The 20,304-nt window shown below is 42.1% G+C and overlaps 1 protein-coding gene across 5 annotated transcripts in view; it reads left to right on the forward strand.

Annotated features, from left to right (window-relative positions):
• The first annotated feature begins 2,960 nt into the window (after positions 1 to 2,960).
• Positions 2,961 to 20,304, forward strand: part of MTNR1B (melatonin receptor 1B) — a 40,602-nt gene continuing 23,258 nt past the window's right edge. For 3 of the 5 annotated variants that reach the window (XM_038150859.1, XM_038150850.1, XM_038150831.1), the window contains exon 1: positions 2,961 to 3,304. In XM_038150859.1, coding sequence (XP_038006787.1) covers positions 3,088 to 3,304 — 217 coding nt within the window. In that variant the 5' untranslated portion in view covers positions 2,961 to 3,087. Of the gene's footprint in view, positions 3,305 to 3,499; positions 6,552 to 20,304 lie in introns of those variants that run through there. The other 2 variants (XM_038150840.1, XM_038150867.1) reach the window with 2 other exon arrangements.

A 20,304-nucleotide genomic window follows, 5' to 3' on the forward strand; every position in this document is an offset into this window, starting at 1 on the left:
AAGTGCTTGAATGTATCTCCAGGAAGCAGTCATTTGTCTTCAGAATGAACAGGAAGAAAAAAAAATAAAAAGGAAAAAAAAAGACAAACAAGAGACTTTTGCCTCAGGCAGCAGAGCAATGCATCGAATATTTGATTGCTCCACCATTCAGGCAATTCCTGGTCTTACCCTGCAAAACAAATAGAGCTTGTCTTTAGAAAACTTTAGATTGCTTTCAAAAAGAAACACAAGACATGGTTAATTTTCCTAGACATAGAAGAAAATTTCTCCAAAATTAAAAATATAAAGGTCTTAACAATCCAACTGTGAAGAATATGCCTCTCCCTTTGAGATAGAGAGCTTTCTGCAATAATGAGTTATTTCATAACAACTGCAACAATCAATAGGCTTAAATACCTATTTCACTTTCAAAGAAAATTTGGTTAATTGGAAATAAGGCTACTAAAAAGCTGAGTAAGAACATCCACAGATCATTTAATGCATCTTAACCAATCATTTTACAAAGCAAATAAGATTAACACTTATGATTTATCCTTTGTCATACAACACTAAATAATAATTCCAGTCTATGTGACTGATACTAATGAAGAAAGTAGAAATTCAGAGCAGATAAAGAACATGCTCTTTACAGGTTGCTGAGGCAGGAAAGGTACCAATTTTATTCCTACCTGCCTGTTTTTCTACCGTCAAATGCCAGTGCATCCACAGAAATCAGACTCTTGTTCCAAAGCCAGAACGCTCACTCTGTTTCACATTTTGTGGCAGGCTCATACTTCAGGCCAAGCTCAGGCCATAGCTTTCTAATTTTTCTCTAAATCACTTGGTACACTTTTGGGAGTTATTAAATGAAGTGAGCAATGATACATAACAATTGTGTGTGACAGGGAGAAATATATTGTTCCTCTTGTGGGGACAAACTGCAAACCTGGATAATGCCAGAAGCAATGCCTACCTTGAAAAGCCACATTTATGCTCAGGGGCAGTTTAGGCTTTCGACAAACAGTTAAAGATAAATCCTGTAGCAATGACAGACAACAATATGGTACAGCTCTCCTGAAAGCACTTACAGAGATTCTGGAAAGATGCCCAGAAAGAGCCTCAGGCATGAAAATAAATGATAATATGTGTAGGTTTCCCATATCAAGTCCATAAGTGTAGAGTAGTACATAGATAATGGGCAGTGAAAATAACAACTTTCTGAAAGGGTAAATTGGAACAGAGGCAGATAAAGGGAAACACTGTAACACAAAATTTATTCTTAAACTATTCTTAAAGGTCATTATTCATTAGTGAAAAATCCTCCTTTGCACTGATGAATACAGAAAATAGGCATTTCCTTGGATCATCTACCTTTTCAGCTTCTGGAGAAAGAAAAAGGAAAATCAAGCGAACTCTCGCTTCTATCAAGAATGAGCCTGTCCTGTCAAGTTGCAGTTATTACTTTCCAATATCAGAACTGTAAAATAACTATTTAGGAGTGATAATTCTCAGAAGAAGATTCTTCTTTGTTCCAAGCCACGAAGCCGTGATAACTCCAGCTGCAGTTTGGAACGGACCATGGTTCCTTACATATTGCCTACATTAAACAGAAAGCATCAGTAGTACGGTTGTTTTCTTTTTTTTTAATCAGTGTAAATGAAACTGGCACAAAAATCCACATGCACGATTCTATGTTCACTCCAACCAGGACTACTTCGGTCTATCTAAAATTGACTAGGATTTTAAACTGAACAATGAAAAAGAAAAAAAAATCCCACAAAGTAATCTTTATCATTTTGATTACATCAGTGTATGTTAAGCCTCAAAGAAGCAATGAGCCACAATAAGTTATTTAGCGTTAGAAAAGACAGAAACTTGTCCTGTTTGTCCAAACTAACGCCACCAGGCAGGTTACCTCAGGATCTAATTCTTGAAAAACTGAGGGGCATACCTTCCTCTGAAAGCAGGACAACGATACAACGTGACCTGGATGGCCTGAAAACAATGTGAAGTAGGGCACAAAACCCTCCCGAGTTACGTCTGCTGAGAGCAGCCCTAATTGCCGGCCCCCGCTGTGCGAGCCCGGTGTCACAGTGCCAGCGGCACGAGGGGGCTGTGCCAGCCGCCAGCCAGGCACGGCGACACGCGGGCTGCGCCCTCCGCTGCCGCACGCCTCTCGCTTGTTTATTTAATGCAAATGAGCATATGGCAGCTGTCACTTTGAGGGGCCAGAAGCAAACGATACGTTTCAAGCGTAACTGCAGAGTGAAGCCCGTCGGTGCCCTTCTGTCCGCCCTGCAGCTTGAAAGGAAAATCCCGCGAAGCGCGCCCGGCTTCCGAGCCAACACGGGCGCGGGCACGTCCCGTCCGCGGCGCTCGCGGTTATCGCCCCACGGGCGCTGCCCTTAGTCTCGACCTGACCGCTGCGTTCAAACGCGAGGCACAAGGCCACGGTGAAGGCAGTGTACGACCCCTTCAGATCTGCTGCCAGGCCGACGGGAGGAATGTGCCAGGAACACTCGTCTGGGCGCACCGTGTGCCTGGCGGCGAGAGAGGCGGGGGAGCGCTGGCCTTGCGCTGCCGGGAACACCGCGGTCCGAGCCGCGAGGCAGGGAAAAAACAACCAAACCAACTCCCCAGAACCAAAACACAAACAACCCCCAAACAAGCGCTCTCCCGGCGGCGGATGGCGGATGTTCTCGGCTGAGCCCTGGGACAGGAGCAGTGTTTTGAGACAGGGGCTTCTCCGCCGCCCTCGCCTGTCCCCGCGGCTCTCCGGTCACGCAAGCTGTCACCGGGGATGGCGGAGCTCAGCTGCCTCCGCTACCCGCGGACGCTGCCCCGGCCCCAGCAGCCCTCGCCGCTCCCGCTCCGCTGCTCCCGCCGGCCACCGCCTCCTCCCTCCCTCGGCAGGCGGGGCCGGGCCCGCCTCCGGGCTTCCCCCACCGCCCGCGAAAGGGGAGGGGGCTCTGGCACCGCCCCATCCCCGCCCCTCCCGGTGGAGCAGCGCCCGGCGCGCCCCTTAAAGCCGTTCCCGCCCGCCCGCGCGGTCAGTCCGCGGGGCCGCCGCCGGTCACCGCGGGGAGGCGCCGGGACGGGGTGGCCGCGATGCTGGAGAACGGCTCCCTGAGGAACTGCTGTGACCCGGGCGGGCGCGGCCGCCTCGGCTTGGCGGAACGGGAGGCGGCGGCGGCGGGCGCCCCGCGGCCCGCCTGGGTGGTGCCGGTGCTGTCCAGCGTGCTGATCTTCACCACCGTGGTGGACATCCTGGGCAACCTCCTGGTCATCCTCTCCGTCTTCAAGAACCGCAAGCTTCGGAACTCAGGTAAGGGCTTGACCCCCGCACCCTGCCCCGGCGGTGGCAGGTAGCAGCGAGCGCCCGGAGTCCCACCGCTATCCCGGTCCTCGCTTCCAGCTGTCCTGAGGAGTCCAGCCCGCTTGTCAAGTCCGTGCGGGCCGCCCGCTGAAGGCGGGGGACTAGAGCCCCCATCCATTAGTTCTTGCCTTGTGGTGTGTGCAGGGACCCCCAGGCGCTCAGTCACCCTTCCCAGCGCACCGCCTCTGCTCTCCCCTCGGGCTCCGTCCTGCCCTCCGTCCGGAACGCAGGTCGTTCAGTGGTTCCTAATGAGGCATTATGTGGTCTCTATGGAGCTCCTGAGGAGGGGAATCGGTGCCACCCGGCGACAAAAAGCGTGCCCGAAGCCGTCGGAGGCGTGAAGGAGGAGTTTTTCAAACTTGCTCAAGAGTCCTAAAGATACGGTGCTGTGCATGCGTGGGGTAAGCGGCTCAGCCCGCTCTCTGGAGCCCGCATCAGAGTTCACGGTAGTCTTCACGAAATCGCCTTCTTGTCTCCTCATCGCATATCATTCAACCAGAACGCAACAAATAAAGTGCGGTGTTGTCTTTGAATCGTGTCTACAGTTTCTCCTTGTGTGTGCTAGAATGTTTTTGTGCTGCGGTTTTTACTTGCTAAACGCACTGGCTTTATCTCCTCATCTCTGCCGGGCTGGTTACAACGTGTTTCAAACTACAAGTCTCTGTAGTTTCTCCCCAACTTCTCCGATTTGCCTCCTGGCCCTGATTCGCGCACGTCCCGCTGCGTGCGGATCCCACAGCCCCTCCGGCTCCCCCCGTCGATGGAGCCGATTGTTCCCTGATGCGCAGAGCTGGGCACACCCGCACTCGGCTGGATGCTGGGTGTCGGTGCAGTATAAAGTGCTACCCCCGAAATTGTGGTGTATCTACTGTAGTACTTAGCTGTTCCCGGAACTCCTCATTCCTTCGAGACTCTAGTTCCCTCGTTTTCTGTGCGCACGCAGGTCGGAATAACCAAACTTTTCTGGGAGCTGGCAGGAGTCCGGAGCACTACCTTCCCCGCACTCGGAGCCAGAGGGTTCTGCCATCGATCCTCTGTGTCAGCGAGTGCTCCCTTGCCACGGGGAAGGAGGGAGAGCTGCTGGCTTTTTTCTTCTGGGGATGGTGGGGGTGTTGGTTTGGGGTTTTTTTAACCAGTGTCGCTTCCCAAGCGCTGTCGTGTCTCACATGCGGTGACTAGAGCTCCTGCTAACGGGGAGCGGGCGCTCGTTCGCCCTTGCTTTAAGTTAAATCGCACTTAGAGGCAAAAGCAGTTTATGGAGGGGTAAGTCTTGGCGCTCCCAAATCGCCGCACGTCTAGCTGCAGGCGGGAGATGCCGGCAAGCCCCGGAGCCGGAGCCCTGCGTGCCCCGAGCGGGACCGCGGCCGCCGAGCAGCGCCGGGCGCTGCCCCAGGCGAGCTGGGCTGGGCTGGGCTGGGCTGGGCTGGGCTGGGCTGGGCGCCGCTGCAGGGCAGGGAGTCCCACGGGACCCGCAGTGACTCACCGGCGCTCTCCCGGCCCCCTCGGCGCCGGGGGAAGGCGAGTTCCCGAGGGATCCGCGCCTGGACTCCGGGGGGAGGAAGCGCCCAAGGAACAGGCTCTCGCTGGAGGGGGCGACCGGCCCGAGGCACCAAATCCCGTCCGGGGGGGGAAGAGAGGGACTCTCTTCTGAAACGTTCCCTTTACCCATACAATAGCAAAGAGAAGTTTGGACTAGAAGAGAGTGATGCCTGGAAGAGCAAGTTTCAAGATATTGATCAAAGTACTCTGTGGAACCCTGGGACTGTTGGGAAAAAAAAACAAACAACCAAAAAAACCCAAAAAACCCCAAAACCAACACCACAAAACAAAACAAAAAATGTCCCCAACGTAGTCGTCTTACCTAGTTCAAACACCTGCTAATTGATCTCCTTCCAGGATAATCCTTAATGTGATGTCGCTGACCCTGTCCCAAAGAGCTCTTTATCTTTGATAAGTACTGTGAAAAACAACAGGGAATTCTTTCTGCATAATCTTCATAAGGCTAAATACCTTTTAAATTGCCAGTTCTTAGTTTTACATCAGGGAGACATGACTCTTGGAGGTGAAACTGAAAGGGCATAGTTAGGTTAATGTTTACAGAAGTCTTTTCAGGAAAAATTTCTTAGGGAGGAAGCAGAGTGGAAGAGGACTGGAAACTGATGTGGGTGGAGTGATAGAGGGGTTGGGAAAGTGGCAGAAAGCTAAGGCAGTACTTGGAAGCCCTTAGCCTCTGACAAAGAAAGATGGTAAAGCAGGTGGACTTGCAGGCTTCCATTCTGAGCAAACAAGAAACGAAGTGTTTGTACCTGCAAGGGGAGTGAATGCAGTAGAAAGTGAAATGGTGAGGAAAAATGGCATGAAAGGAGTTAGACCTTGTCAGAGAAGAAAAAGATTAAGTTAGGGGAATGGTTATGACAGGAAGACATCTAGACGATCGAAGGAAAAAGGAAGAGCTATACATCATGAGCACTTGCTTCCCTTTGAAGAAGTTAGTGAGAAATTTTTCTTGGTTGAGAGTTTGGGACTTCAAATAAGTCACAGGTGTATAAGGAATAAATTAACCAGCTCTGCCTACTTCTGTGGCACAAGAAGTTATCATACCTTCAGAAAGCAATACAGGTCTAGCAGTTTTCCCAGGATTTATCAACACTATTCTGTTCTAGATTTCACAGAGAGGTCTGATAACTGGAAACAATGTAGTTATGCATCACTGTCCTTAAAATTAAAGCATGACCAAAAGTAAATCTATTCTAATGCTGTTATGTAATGGGAGGTGTAAGAATGGAGTGAAATAAAATGAACTATTAGCCATTGGGCTTGTACCCTATTATGTTCAGCAGGAGAGAAATGAAGAATAGATAGGATTGGTGTTTCTGGACATTGCTCATTCACTCCTCAAACATGGGAATTTTGCCAGCCTTACAACAGAATGATTGTTTCAGATCACACAGAAGCCTCTTTCCCACATTTAAATTTCGTTTTGGGGAAAATCTGTGGAGACTCTTCCAAGTAATGCATAGCATAATTGGTATGAATCAACATGCTTGTCTTACATAACTGCCCCCAGTCTTTCTGTGAGAGGCTGAGCAACTTTTGATCTCTGAAAGTGATTTAATTTACAGAAATTAATGCTTTTATCAGTTCTAATTTGGGAAGAGAGCAATTTCATCTAACACACTACAAAATTAAATAAAACTTTGTATGTGGAAATAATAAAATTAAATCAGCTTGCCTTTCTATTTGAAATGTCAAATGTCTTCTGAATTTTCAAAAACAATTATTGATTTTGTGTGTCTTTAATTCAACATGCCCAGTTGACGGCAGCTTTTACATTGTTGAACTTTTGAAGTGTTAAAGTTTACATGAGCTCAACAACCACTGCTGGATGATCAAGTATCCCGAAGGTGCATCAAGTAAATCAAAGCCACTAGATGCTTTTAAGAACTTTAGAGATACTTTTGTATAGCTGTAGCTATAAACGTAACATTATGGGCTGGGGTAAGAACCTGGTAGGAAGCACTCTAGAAAGTGGGAACCAGCAAGGCATCTCCCAGAGGACAGAGATAAAGCAAACCATTTATACTTCATTGGCCCTAAAGCCAGCATAAAATCAGTGAGAAGTGAGAATTAGGCACATTAACTCAATATCATTTCAAATAGTAATGAGGACTTGGGACCCTTTGACTTTTGGCAGAATATTAATATTAACCTTGGTGCATTGCCAAAGAATGCATTAGTGGAAAGTGGTATTTTTAGTGCATTTTGTCAGCTCTCCTCACCCTCTCCACTATTTTCCTTTCTATATATATCATCTAACACAGCACAGTGAGACTCTGATTTCCATTTGAATAGCAAGGTGCTGTTGCAACATAAATTAAATCAAAATTCATGTTTCTTTAAGAGCATTGGTGTATTCACATGTTTAGTTCTGTCTAATGTGTATGTAGCTCTAGAGATGGACAATGCTTCTCACATGTACAAAATGAACAATGCTCCATGTAAGATTATAATATTGGTACTTATCCATCTACTAAATAAACTTTTTCAGCAATATAAGCAAGTATTGTAGTATTTTTCCATGCTCTTACCCTTTCCATAGCCTTCACTCCACATGTCTATGATATAGCTGAAGGTAAGCTATCCCCATTGTTAAATGCTGTTTTCAGTTATTCTTCATCTCTTTGGCCACACCAGTTCTCTTTCCCTTCTTTATTCCTCTGCTATTATTTTTCCTGTCCACTGGAATACAGGATAGTTTTTTCCTGTGACAGAATCCATCTCTTACAAAACGACAGTGGAGAAACCTGTTTCTGAAACCATTTGGAAAAATTGTCCTTTAATACCAGCAGTGACGCTGACAAGAACATATTTTGATGAGCAAATCATAAGAACCCACTCTGATGGTTTCAGCTTTTGTACTCCTTACTTCTTGAACCCTGGATCCACAGAATTCTTAGCTCCAGGACTAGGTGTGTTTAGCCTTCATATTCTCTCTCATATTCTCCTTAAAGGTGCTCAATGCTAAGAAATTGATGGGAACGTAGCTTAAACATTCACAAAATTTCATTGAACCAAACACTTACAATAAAGGTCTTCTATCTCTTACCATGATTCAAACTTGTTTTTACTTTATTTTAACTTTGTGATTATTAGTTGCTTACTTAGAATGGATATCTTTATTTGTAGAATTCCACTTGCCATTTAATTTGAATGGATCATTTATCCACCTGTTGAGAACTTTTGTGCAATATTAATGGGGAGTAAAGAAATGTTTACCCCTCAACTTTTTTTTTTTTTTTCATAGTAGACAAGTCAAATATTTTCGTTTCCTCTAAGTAGCTGAGTTCTTCATTTTCCTGGAGTTTTTAGGCCTTTCCAAACTAAATTAATCTGTCTTAAACAGAAAACTGATCTGTTCACAGTAGTACAGATGAAATACCACCAATATTCTCAAGAAAATATTAACATTCTGTTCTGCTCTGTCCTTTCCTGGATAGACCAAATAGACCTGGCATGCCTTGAAGACACATTTTCCTTTTATGTGGTAGCAGAATATGGGTGACTGCTCTTGGTGCAGTCACTTGCTGATGCAGCTCTTCTTTTTCTTTTGTTACACAATTATTCCTTTAGTGCCTGACCTCATATCTCATGTTATTATACTCTATCCACTTTCTGGTCTTTTAGTCCTCAAGCAAAAAAAGATCTTGACATGTCCGTGTATCAGTAGGCTCTCAACTTTGTATTATCACAAAATTTCATTAGTCCTCTTTGTGTTTTGTGATGTAATACTTCTGAAACAGACAAAATTAGTTCAATGTGGGTTATCTCCCTCCGGTCCAAAAATTTTCTTTCATCATTGTCCAGGCAGTGGTAGCAACAGACTGTAAGTGGTACCCTGGTGATTCCAAGGCTAGATCTGTTTAGAGCAACCTTCCAGATCCAGAAAGTCCGTGTCTGGCTTTTATTAAAGAAAGATGATCAGATGAGTTGGTACAGCCACTTTGTTTAAGCTCATATTGATTTTTATTCCATTTATCTATACATGCGTCTTTAATTTTCCTATACCTCTGAGTTTGTCTCTCCAGTCTTGGCTACAACTGAGATTAAGAACCCAAATAGTTCTCAATTCATTCTTCCTTTTCAACAATTTCCCACCTTGAATAAAGGTGACATGTTAGCACATACTCTATGGTAGACAAATGAATCTTCCAGAGGTGGCAACACTGTTTTGCTGTTCTTATTACTCCCTGACTAATTGCTTTTCTGACTTACTTCGAGCACCATTCATGCAAAAAGAAACAGCATTTGTGCAGCACCATAGCAAAGGAGGAGGAAATGGGTAGTAAAGTGTGAGAGCACCACAGCTGCAAGTGAGTCATGGCAACACTGCTCTTTGGGATGCATGTGGGAGCCAAGCTCTGAGAGAAATCAAATCACTCAAGCCTGAGAGAAATCTGCACTTCCCTACTGGCAGTGAGGACTAGAGAACATTTCAGCCCCTTTTTACCGGTCCCACATGTAGCTCTCAATACTTTCAGAACACAACACTATTTCTGAGATAACAGATGTTAAAAAATTCCTGCCATCAAACATATTCAATCTTTCTGATATTTTCACTTTATTGTAGTGTAGATATGCTAATTCTGCACCTGTCAGCCTGCTTTGTCCCCAAGACCACAATTTTTGTCCTTATTAAAAGGTCTAGCAAAATCTTTCTTCAAACCAGGAGCCATTTTAACTCAATTTTCAGGGTCCTCCTCCCCCAGTAACTTGTCTTTCCTTTTCTCTTTTTCACTGTGCTGAAAGGGCATTTCAGTAATTTTAGAAGTCTCTGCGAAGTCAAAGAAGTTTAGGGGGTTAGACAGTTTCCATTTTATCAATTCTTGCTCTCTCTAGGAGTTTTCTTGGTGGACATATCTTTTACTTCTAGCCTCATTTCTTGCCCCTAGTATCCTTACTGTGACAACTTCTTCTCCATCTAGATCCCAAACTTTTTCTTATATTTTTCCCTCTTTTGGATGCAAACTACAGAGAATATTTTGTGCCTTTAATATGAAGAAATGCCAACCTTCCTCCACATTCAAGTCCCTAAGCTCCTCAATACAGCTGATTTCACTTTCCTAATTAGCTTCTTTTATTTCTCAAAATGTGCAAGCCCCCTTCTTAGCTATGTCTGCTTTGTTTTTTCTTCTATTTAATTTAACCAAAATAATCTCATTTGCTTTCAATACAACCTTATTTGCTATGGCAGGCTCTTCAGGGATGTCTTTGTTGGTTACTAAAACAAAGGCTGGGGTATATTGGAAAATAGACTCTGAATTGAAGAAATCTGCTGGGTGTATGTCCAGAACTCAGCTGCCATTTCTGTGCTTATTTTCCCCTTTACCTATGAGGACCTGCATTCTTCTGATGTGAAATTGGCTCCATTAGAGTTTCCCTACTAAAAGGAAGGCATTGTCATCCAATTTCAGGTTTCTGCATTCTTCACTGCACATTGTCTTTGCAACTCTTCCCCAGTGTAATTTTGGCTTTTACCAGGATATCTTCCCTCTGTCTCTCTCTCAATCTCTCTCTTCATTCTCCTTCTTTTATGAAGACAATAGACCTTTTGGTTGGCATTTCTCTTCTCTGATCACTGGTGCAATTCCATTCCAACAGAATTGTTTCCATGAAATTTATTTTTATTTCTCACTGGTTTTGGATCCCCTATTTTATTGCATAGGTTCCTGGCACCCTTTAACTGACTCTACTGCTTTTTATATTACCACTCCAGTTAAACCCGGCAATGTTTGAGCTCCTGTTTTCTATATTTTTTGCCACCACGGTTTCTTCTCAAGCTCTCTTCCCATCTCTCAACTTCAAGTTCTTTTCATTCATTCTGCCAGCTTGGATTGCAAGCTGGTATCCCATATGCTTGGGTGAAGTCTGTCCATGAAGATATGAAACCTCTTCCCAAAAAATACTTCAAAATTATCAATACTCCAAATCTTTCCATATGACTTCTAGAACTATTCAGTCATGTGCCCGTGACTCATCTCATAATTCTAACTATGCTTCTATTCTCTTCTTGGAGAGGAAACAGAAAAAGTTCATCACCAATTCCATCCTCTTTTCTGTGAGACTTGGTTCAAATGGTAACCAAATGAGAAAATTAGTCTTCAAAGTTACTTAGGAAATAATAACTCTCAGTGTTGTTGACCTGTAAATAATTCCAAAAGTAGAAGAGCAAAGTGAAAAGTCAGTATTATTAATTTGCAAAATAAGAAAATTTATTTAACAAAGGAGGTGAATCTTGCAGGTAAATTTAGAAAAAAAGTGAAAAGTGGAAATCTAAGATTGTTCTAGGAGAGAAAAAATCTGAAGGATACAGAATTTTAAATCATTTCAGAAATAGAAAATTTGTAAGGTAATTGTGATCCCAGAGGGATTGAAAAAAGTATTTAAGAGTACAGAAACATCATAAAGCAGAAAAATAACTTCTCTATCAATCAGTGCCGCCGGGAATGCTGTTTAGAGTAAAATTGTAACTTAGTGCAAGTTATTCTGCAGCCATAGAGTATTTTATATCTTCCTTTGAAGCATTTGGCAACACATTATTGCCAAGTTATCGTTGTTCTGAATTATCACTTCTATCCCGTACGGTAAGTATTCCATTTATTGATAAGGAAAAAGGAAGTTTATTGGCAAGATCAGGTCCAAGATACTTTTATTTTGGAATGTAATATTAAGTCCTATTCCACTTAATAAGTGGAGCTATTGGTATGCTTATCTTTGGAGCAAATACAATGATAAGGATTTATTTGAGCTGCAGAAGTATGTTTTCCTGAACTTGTAAAGAAGAATCCAATACACAAGGGTGTATTTATGTCATGTATTTCATTTGGCACAAGTCCACTCTACCCATGTTTCAAGGGGAAGAAAACCAAAGGATGCTGTTAGTGTGATGCTTTTCCTGCAACACTGCATTCAGGCTCCCCTTAAGGCCAAGTCTAACCCAGTCACACAGCTTTTGCTTTATTTTTTTTTTTTTTTTTTTTTCCAGCTCTGAGTATGAGTAAGTTTCTTTCATCTCCTTGATATAACCAATGCAAACGTGCTCTAAGATACAGGAAATTAGAAGGAGCTCTTAGCAGCTGTATTATGGCATTTTCAATGTGTCTTAGGAGAACTCTCTTTCCTGCCAGCTCTCTCCTGAACTCTGGACTGACATTCCTTTTGCAAGATTCACTGACTGCATGAGGAATGACCTCTCTGCAGTAAAGCTCTATTCTTGGATGGACCAGCAGAAGCAATTCAAGGATTCATGGTGCTCTTTGGCACAGTCAGCCAGAGCTAAAAGACCAAACCTCCCCACAGAGCGCTAGGACAACTCAGTTTAAAAGACTAATTTTTTCATCTATTCTTAGCAGATATATATTCACCAGATTACTTTAATCATTGTGTTGAGGATGTTATAGGAGACTACTCTCATTCCATTAAATCAGTGACAACCTGTTCTCTGCCTCTAGGAGTAAATTCTACTCCTACTCCAATTCAGATCTATTGTGAGTACCACTACCTTCAGATACACTTCTGATTTTAGCTTCTTAGAAGTTATCCTTTATAAGTGCATATTGGTGCCTTGACATAAACTGGCAAGTACATTGCCTTGTTCCCAAGAATACATGTGAAAACAGCCATGTTATCCTGAGCTGATAAAACCATTTTTTCATTTGCAGAAAGGAATTCTAATGCTATCACAATTTTCATCTTCCTAAAAATGAATCCGAGCAGTTGTTCTGCTTTTTAACTTTCCACCTTGATATGGGCATAGAACAGATTTCCTGACAGCAAAATCCCACAGAAACATGTCTAAATCACTGTGGGTGCAACACTGTGGTGCATTCTCCCTAACAACAGTAGCTGCTTTAGAATCTTCTGTTTTACTTTTGATCTCCATACTGATAAGGACTGACCTATATCAGAGTCAGCATTTTCCTGACATTTCAGCTGCATATGACATGAAAACAAATAAAAACACCTTAAACACATTCATCAAATGACTAGAACCCTGATTGTTTGGATTATTTTTTAATTATTTATTAATTGTAAAGGTATTTGATTGCACTGTTTAATAAATGCTGCTTAAATTATGTCTGCAGAAAAAAACATAACCCTTCTGAAAGACTTACTATTTTTTTCAGCTGTGTTTTATGTACTTGGATCAGTTTCAATGTTTAAACACCTTATGAAGCTGATAATAATTTATATGATAGTTCCATTAATTTTGTCATCTTTTTGCTATAGAGCAACATCTGCTTACCTGTTGGTTTATATTGCCGTATTTACTCAACATAGGCAATAATTGCTGTCAGAAGATAGCACATGCAGCTCCTGGAACCAACAGTCTGACTAACAAGAAAAACATCCTCTTGTTATCTCAGCCCTTGTAAATAAAATTATGTTAACTATTTGTAAGTTTAGAACTAGCAGCAAATTGTAAAATATATAATTGCAAAGAAGACAGGGGCCAATAAGAGGCATCCTCAGGTCTCTATGATTTGCTCCAGTGCTGCCCAAAATTCTCAGTGTCCTCTCATTCTAAAGCCAGTTCCATTATTCCAAATAATTCAAGTATACACAGCATTTCACTGGAGTGGAAATAGGGAAAATAACTTTTTGTGAGAAGGCTGTCACCTATGAATACATGTAATAATAATCAATCTAGGTATTTTATGTGCTAATTTTTTATTCAAGTAGAAATAACCTACTTTTGGAATATTATGCACACAGTTTAATGAAAAAGGTGTCTATTCAAGGTGCCCATTCTGTGCAGATCCTGTCCATGGTGAAATTCATTGGACTTGTGATCCTTAGGACTTTTAAAATATGTTCTTAGAAGTAGTAAACTCTAACCAGATTTTCTACTGACAAATAAAAGGCTGTTCTATTAAACCATGCTGCTTTTCTTCAAGACAAATAAAGACAAGCAAATGGCCTAGTCACTACATGCCAACTGGGATTTGTCCATCCCTCCTTTCTGTGGACTGCCACTTAAGGTTCTTAAGAGTCTTGGGAATATATTCAAGAGACTAAACATTCCAACCAGTTTGCTTGAAATCAGTTGTTACTCACTGGAATGCACAGGGTGTAATTTTTGGATTGGTAGAGAGGAAAAAAAATTGATTAATAGGGGGCTGGTATCTTTGTATGCCTTTGTCTTGTTATGTTAGCGGTCAGGACAGAAAGAATATTTAAAATTCAAACTTCCTTGCCACAAGTCAGATAGTACACCATGATACTACAGGTGTTTTACTGGCATAAATTATAGTGTCAGAAAGTGAGTGTTGTGCTGTGGAAATTTAGAGCACTCCTACTCAAGGACAAGAAGTCTCACTGAGATATTTTTAAAGTGACTGCAAAAGTAATTGTTATTAGATTCACAGGTGGGGTTAGAGCCCATGGACAAAAGATTACTTTCTGAATCAGTTTTCATGTTAAGCAAGACTTTCCTTTGTTTTTTTATTCTTCCCTTTGCAGTCATTAAAAGTAAAATGTATAAAATATTAATCAGATGTTGAGGCAGGCTTTGTAAAAGGATAGTGTAACAATATTGATTTGCCTAGAAAAAATTATCTACTGGTAAGTGGGTTGAAAGAGTTTATCAGATTTACCTATGCTTATGGTATGCTGGGTATGAAACATCAACTACACAATCCAGAGTCTAATTGAAGCACTGGACATCTGTTGTTTCAAAGTAGAAGAAAAGTTAATTAATTTGAGGTTCGGTAATTATGCCTTTGGTTGGATAATCTAAAAACAATGCAATCTTCTTTAGTTGCTCTTATGAAACACCTGGTATGCTAGGACCATAAAGACTGTAAAACTTGCTGTACAGACAGCTTCCTGGTTAAAGATGAAGCAAGAATAACTGCTCTGCTTATGGAGAGCAAACACAATAGTGAGGTAGGTGACCTTACCTTCAAACTCTCTCAAATATTCTCATGCAGTATATATATATATATATATATATATATATATATATATATATATATACTACATGAGAATATATATATTAAAGAATAAATATAGTGATTTCCATTTGAGCTTGGCTTAGTAAAAACTATATTGGTTTGCCCCAGTTTGCAAGTGTATTCATGGAGTAGAAGAGGTGTAACTCAGTAGGTTAGGCAGACAGAAGTCACCCACAGCTCTCTTTCTGGGTCACAGGCCACCAGGTCACTCACTGGGGTGAACTGCCATAAGGAGCTAGTCTGAAGGGCTGGTTGCAGTCAGTTCACAGTGGTCAAAGGTCATCAAAGTAGCATGTGGAACAGGATTCTGCAGGCAGGGTAAGCTGAACCTAGTAGGTGAGTAACTAGATAAGGAGGAACATTCTAGCCTTGCTAAAGCCAGTGGGAATTGCTTCCTGAAAATTATTTTGCAAGGAGCTGGTGCCTCCTGCCTCTTTCTGTGCAGCCTTCACCAGACTCCACGCTCCACCCCCACAGAGTTCTGTACTTTTACTGGTCTGTAGATATACTGGTCGGGAAATGTTTCTTGGTCCAGATTCTCTGTTTGGCTCAGACTATTTTGTCCAGTCAAAGATTGTTCAAAAATTTCTACTGTCACAAAGAATCTGAAGACAAAAGAATAAGAAAAATAAAGCCCATCTATTCTAATCTGCACTGGGGCCGCTTCTTCTGACCAAGCAAGTCTAGCTCATTATTAATGAGACCATGTCTCGTTTCTGCATGCATAGTAACAGGTATGATCTTAAGTACCCTCTGATATTTCGTAGATCAAGTAGACCCCTCATCTGTCACAAAATTGACATCATCTTGCCTCTATTCCCTGTGAAAACAGTAAATATCCTGTACACTGATTCCTTACTGGAATAGATCACCCTGAGAGGTTGTAGAGTCTCTGTGGCTGTAGACAGTAAAAGGCTGACTAGACATGGCCTTGAACAACCCACTATAGTTTATCCCTCTTTGAATGGGAGGGTTGGACTAGATGAACTCCAGAGATCAGTTGCAGCTTTTGTGGTTCTATGGCTATACTGCTTGCATGCCCATCACCCCTCATTTACCTCTCTCAACAATATCATGACTTGCAGGCCCAGCTACAGTAGAGTTGTTGTCTTGTCATTTTCAAGGCTTCTACTGGCTCTCAGAAAAGACCTTGATTCAGCAAATGATCATTACACACTTTGTCTGTATTGAGTTGGAACACAAAGCAGCTAATACTTCAGAAGAGAATACACAATCATCTGCTGTAAAAGCATTTTATTTATTCATCTGTTCACATGCTGTTTATAAACCTATGAGTATCATTATAAGATGAATCATGTCACTGTACTTTGCTTTAAGACCTTGTTCCCAAAAGAAGCAGATGGCAGAGACTGACAACAGCTTCTGAAGACATTCATCTCCCTATGCATGTACAGTAATGAGGCCTTCCAAAAGCTCAGAACAGAAAGGGTAAGACTTTTCCTTACTGAAAGGTTATAATGGCCATTTTTGTCAAGTATCATCTATTTTCTTCCTTGGTGAAACAGGAAACAAGAGATGAAAAGAAGATTATAATGAAGGGACTCCATAGGTTTTTAGAAGCATTGGCAACTTGTCAACATAAGTGTTTTCCAATTAGATATTCCCGTGTACTCTATTTACTGCAGTGTATCAGATCCTATTTTATAAAAATCCAGGATCCACCACCGTGTCTGGGAGTTGAACACAGGAACACCCAAAAGTACATAGCAGGAGTAATGGGCTTAGATTTGGTTTCTTTTAGCAGAGAGCACCAGTTGACATGTGCACGCTTTGCACATATTTGTCTTGGTAGCTGTCACAGGCTGCAAGTCCTCCACCTGCAGCCCTACAGAGCAGTTGAACAAAGCACTGAGGAGATTGCCACTTGCATGACTTAGGTTCTGTAAGTGGAGATCCGAACATTTACACTGGTCAAAAAGTTCTAGGCTGTTCAAATTGGTCTGCAGGGCTAAACTACAAGATGCACCTTTTCATGGCTAATCAAATCTCTTGGCAAATTGGTCTTGATTGTGTCCCATGGTCTCTAATAGTCCCCAATTTTATTCATTTCATATACCAGCCTGATAGCCTGAGTATCTTCAAGAATATCTTAAGCCTTATATTTTAAAATAGAACTATTTAATGTCTGAGATTTGTTGGTTTGTTTGTTTTTTTTTTTTAATTCAACTAATCTCCTAGCAAATATTAAAATAGAACAAAACACAAACCAAACAGCTTAATAAAACAAAACATGGCTTTAGTTTGAACAAAATTATTTTCATTTTTCAATTTCCTGTCTTTTTTTTTATAAAAGAAGGTGGAAGTTTAGTTATTCTAAGGACTTGAGCAATGTTTTGTTGCAGTACTAAAGAAAAAAACCAACATAATTTCCTTTGACACAAATATAGTTTAGATACAGTAGCAAAGATGAAAGTAATAATAGAGGTGATGGAATGAACTATCGTTTCACACAATATAAATTAAAATCTGTCAGGGCGTAATGAAGTTTTTAGAAATGAAATAGCCTTCCTTTGTTTGGTTCCACACTTCAGTCTCTTGTAGTTGATCTTGAACAAGTTTTGGGGTAGGGTTTTTGTTTGTTTCCTTAACAAAGCAACATCCTATAAAATGCTACGTATTTCACTTTTTTTTCTATGACATGCAATATAATGCTGAGACACTGAATAAAAAGTTATTAAAAATTGTAGGTTGCCCAGCTCTTTATAGGATCTAACTAGATTGCACCTGTTGTATTTTACAGCTTTTCATATTAGCCCTTTTGTCAGCAGTAAATGAGTTTTCATACTTGCAGTTGTACAAGTAGGTTTCCTATTCTTTCTTGGTTGAAGCAATCAACAGCTGTGATTACTTCAAGAGAAGAAAATTAGGCTGATATATACTGGCAGATACAGAAAACAGGACTTATTTCATGAACCAGTGAAAAAACAGTCTGGTTTTGTTGCTATTTAGTGGTTGTGCTCAGCAACTGGAGGTTCTGAGGCTGGGCTGCCGCTGGTGCCATGGCACTAAGCCTCAGAGTGAATGTCTTGGCTTTGCTCCCTGTGTGACATCTAAACTGAAAAAGGGGAGATTTTAAACTAAGGAGAGTAGACTTAGAACAGATATTAGTAAGAGATTCTTTACTGTGAGGGTCGTGAGACACTGGCACAGGTTGCCCAGAGAAAACGTGGATGCCCAAACCCTGGAAGTGTTCAGGGCCAGGCTGGGTAGAGCACTGAGCAATCTGATCCAGTGGAAGGTGTCCCTGCCCATGGCAGGAGGTTGGAACAAGATGACACTTAAGGTTCCTTCCAACTCAAACAATTCTATGATTCTACAAGTCTATGATTCTCTCAGCAACAACATGGGCCTTTTCCATCCTAGACTACCCTCAAGGCAAGAGCCTGACTTCACTGTTAGGGCATGGATATAAGGGATCTTCTCCCCTAAGCCTGCCGCAAAATGCAGCCCAGTTTCAGATGGCTGAACACACAGAACAAGGCATAGCTAGACTCACACTCTGTCTTTAGCAGTAGAAAATCTGTCTTTAGTAGGAACTGAGGAGAAAAAGAGAACAGAGCAACCCTGCATGATGCTTCTGTATTATTACAACTTGTGATTCCTTCCATCTCAGAGGAGTTCCTAAATCTAGTATGGTATGTCTGTTAAGTAAACTTCAAATGTAGTACTTCAAATAAGTACTCTTACAAGTACTTTTCCAGTCTTCCCCTGAACGCAAGTAAAATTTTTTTATCTACTGAATCTGTTAAGGATTAACTACCTAGTGCAACAACCACTGTCTTTTGTTTGCTTTCAATACAACTAGCCTTATTTAATAGCTCTAGCTCTTCTATTTGCTCCATCCCTCAGCACAGTATGACACTGTGATGTCATTTGGGAGAAGAAAGCTGGACCAGTGCTGCCACTTTTCCCAGAGGATGCCTAACAAAGGTGGTATTATCTAACAGAGAAAAGTAAGAGCAAGGTTCATGAACCTGGAGTATTCTTCCTAATCAGTGTCTTGGAGAGTTCCTGCAGCTATCTCAGTTTCCCATCTGTTAAATCATAAGGAGGATTTTTTTAAACTTTTTTTTTTTGGATGAGCATACTGATGAAGAGCACTCTACAATGTAAGTGGTAACCTGTGTATTCTGATTCTAGGCTGAAATTCTTGAACATAACCTAGAAAGAGACAAGCACGCTAACCCCAGAAGAGCAGCAGGGCTGGTGAGTAGGGCACTCTTTGGGCACTACGGGAGACATAAATTCAAGTCGTTTTCAAAGAAGGGTTCTTCTATCATGGAAGTGTCCTAACCACTAGGCAACAGTGAAATTTCTAGTAGTAGAGCCTGTCTTGCCTCTTCTGCTTCCCCTTTTCTCTCTGAAAATAGCCGGTAGAGGAAAAGTTCCTGCAATCTCAGAAAGTTTCAGAAGCCCAGAAAAGTATTCATCACGCCGTAAAAGTAGTATCTGATTAACGACCAGCGTTTTGCTTTGGAAGAGCCAGCCCCCGGCGTTTTCCTCTGCCCTGCTAGGTGATGCCATGTGTTGTCTCTGCCCTGGCTCCCGCACTAGGTGGCAACAGAGAGTCACCACCGTCCCCGGCAGCACCGGGGCAAGCCTCGGGCGAGCAAAACTGTGCGCCCAGGGATTACAAACCTCAGGCCTTTTTACGCAGCTTTTAACAGCACAGCACTTTTGCACCCTTCGTCTATTGGCAAACTCAAGGCAGCAAACGCGCAGCAAGGACTAGTGTTCCCATATTTAACCAGAGGGGGAAGAAGAGTGAACATGCAGAAGAAGCGGATGCTTTTTTTAGGATTACATTCATGCCTAGCTGCCAAGCATGCCAAGATCATGATCTCAAAAACAACAGTGCAACTTAGATACCTCCTTTCAGTAAATCTGTGTCTCTGTCGACAACTAAGAGATCTGCCTGATAAGCCTAAAATTCACCTCCTGCAAAGGTAGCTTCCAGCACTAACTCGTAGCTACAGATGTGGGGCCAAAAACACAGATCTTTCCTGTTCTGCAAGTCACTTAGCCACAATCTCAAAGTCCTTTTTACATGCTAAGCTTTTGTTCTTGTGAGTCCAGCATTCTTCTTCAGGCCAGTCCTGTTTAATATCTTTATCAGTGATCTGAACAAGGGTATTGAATGCCCCCTCAGTCTGTTTGCAGACAACACCAAATTGAATGGGAGTGTTGATCTGCTGGAGGGCAGGAAGGCTCTAAAATATGTTGTTCTAGTGGAAATCCATTGCCTGTCCCTTTCCCTTATATCAAAGTCTGCAATATACCTCACTAATATCTGAAATAAGGAAACGCAACTACAAAAGAGCATATCAGAGCATATCACTGCCTTTAAACTGTTGTATTCAATGAAAACAAACACCCATCTGGCATTTGTTTGGAGCATTATGTTACACCTTCTGT

The sequence above is a fragment of the Motacilla alba genome, chromosome 1, assembly GCF_015832195.1.
Source record: "Motacilla alba alba isolate MOTALB_02 chromosome 1, Motacilla_alba_V1.0_pri, whole genome shotgun sequence".
Lineage (NCBI taxonomy): Eukaryota > Metazoa > Chordata > Aves > Passeriformes > Motacillidae > Motacilla > Motacilla alba.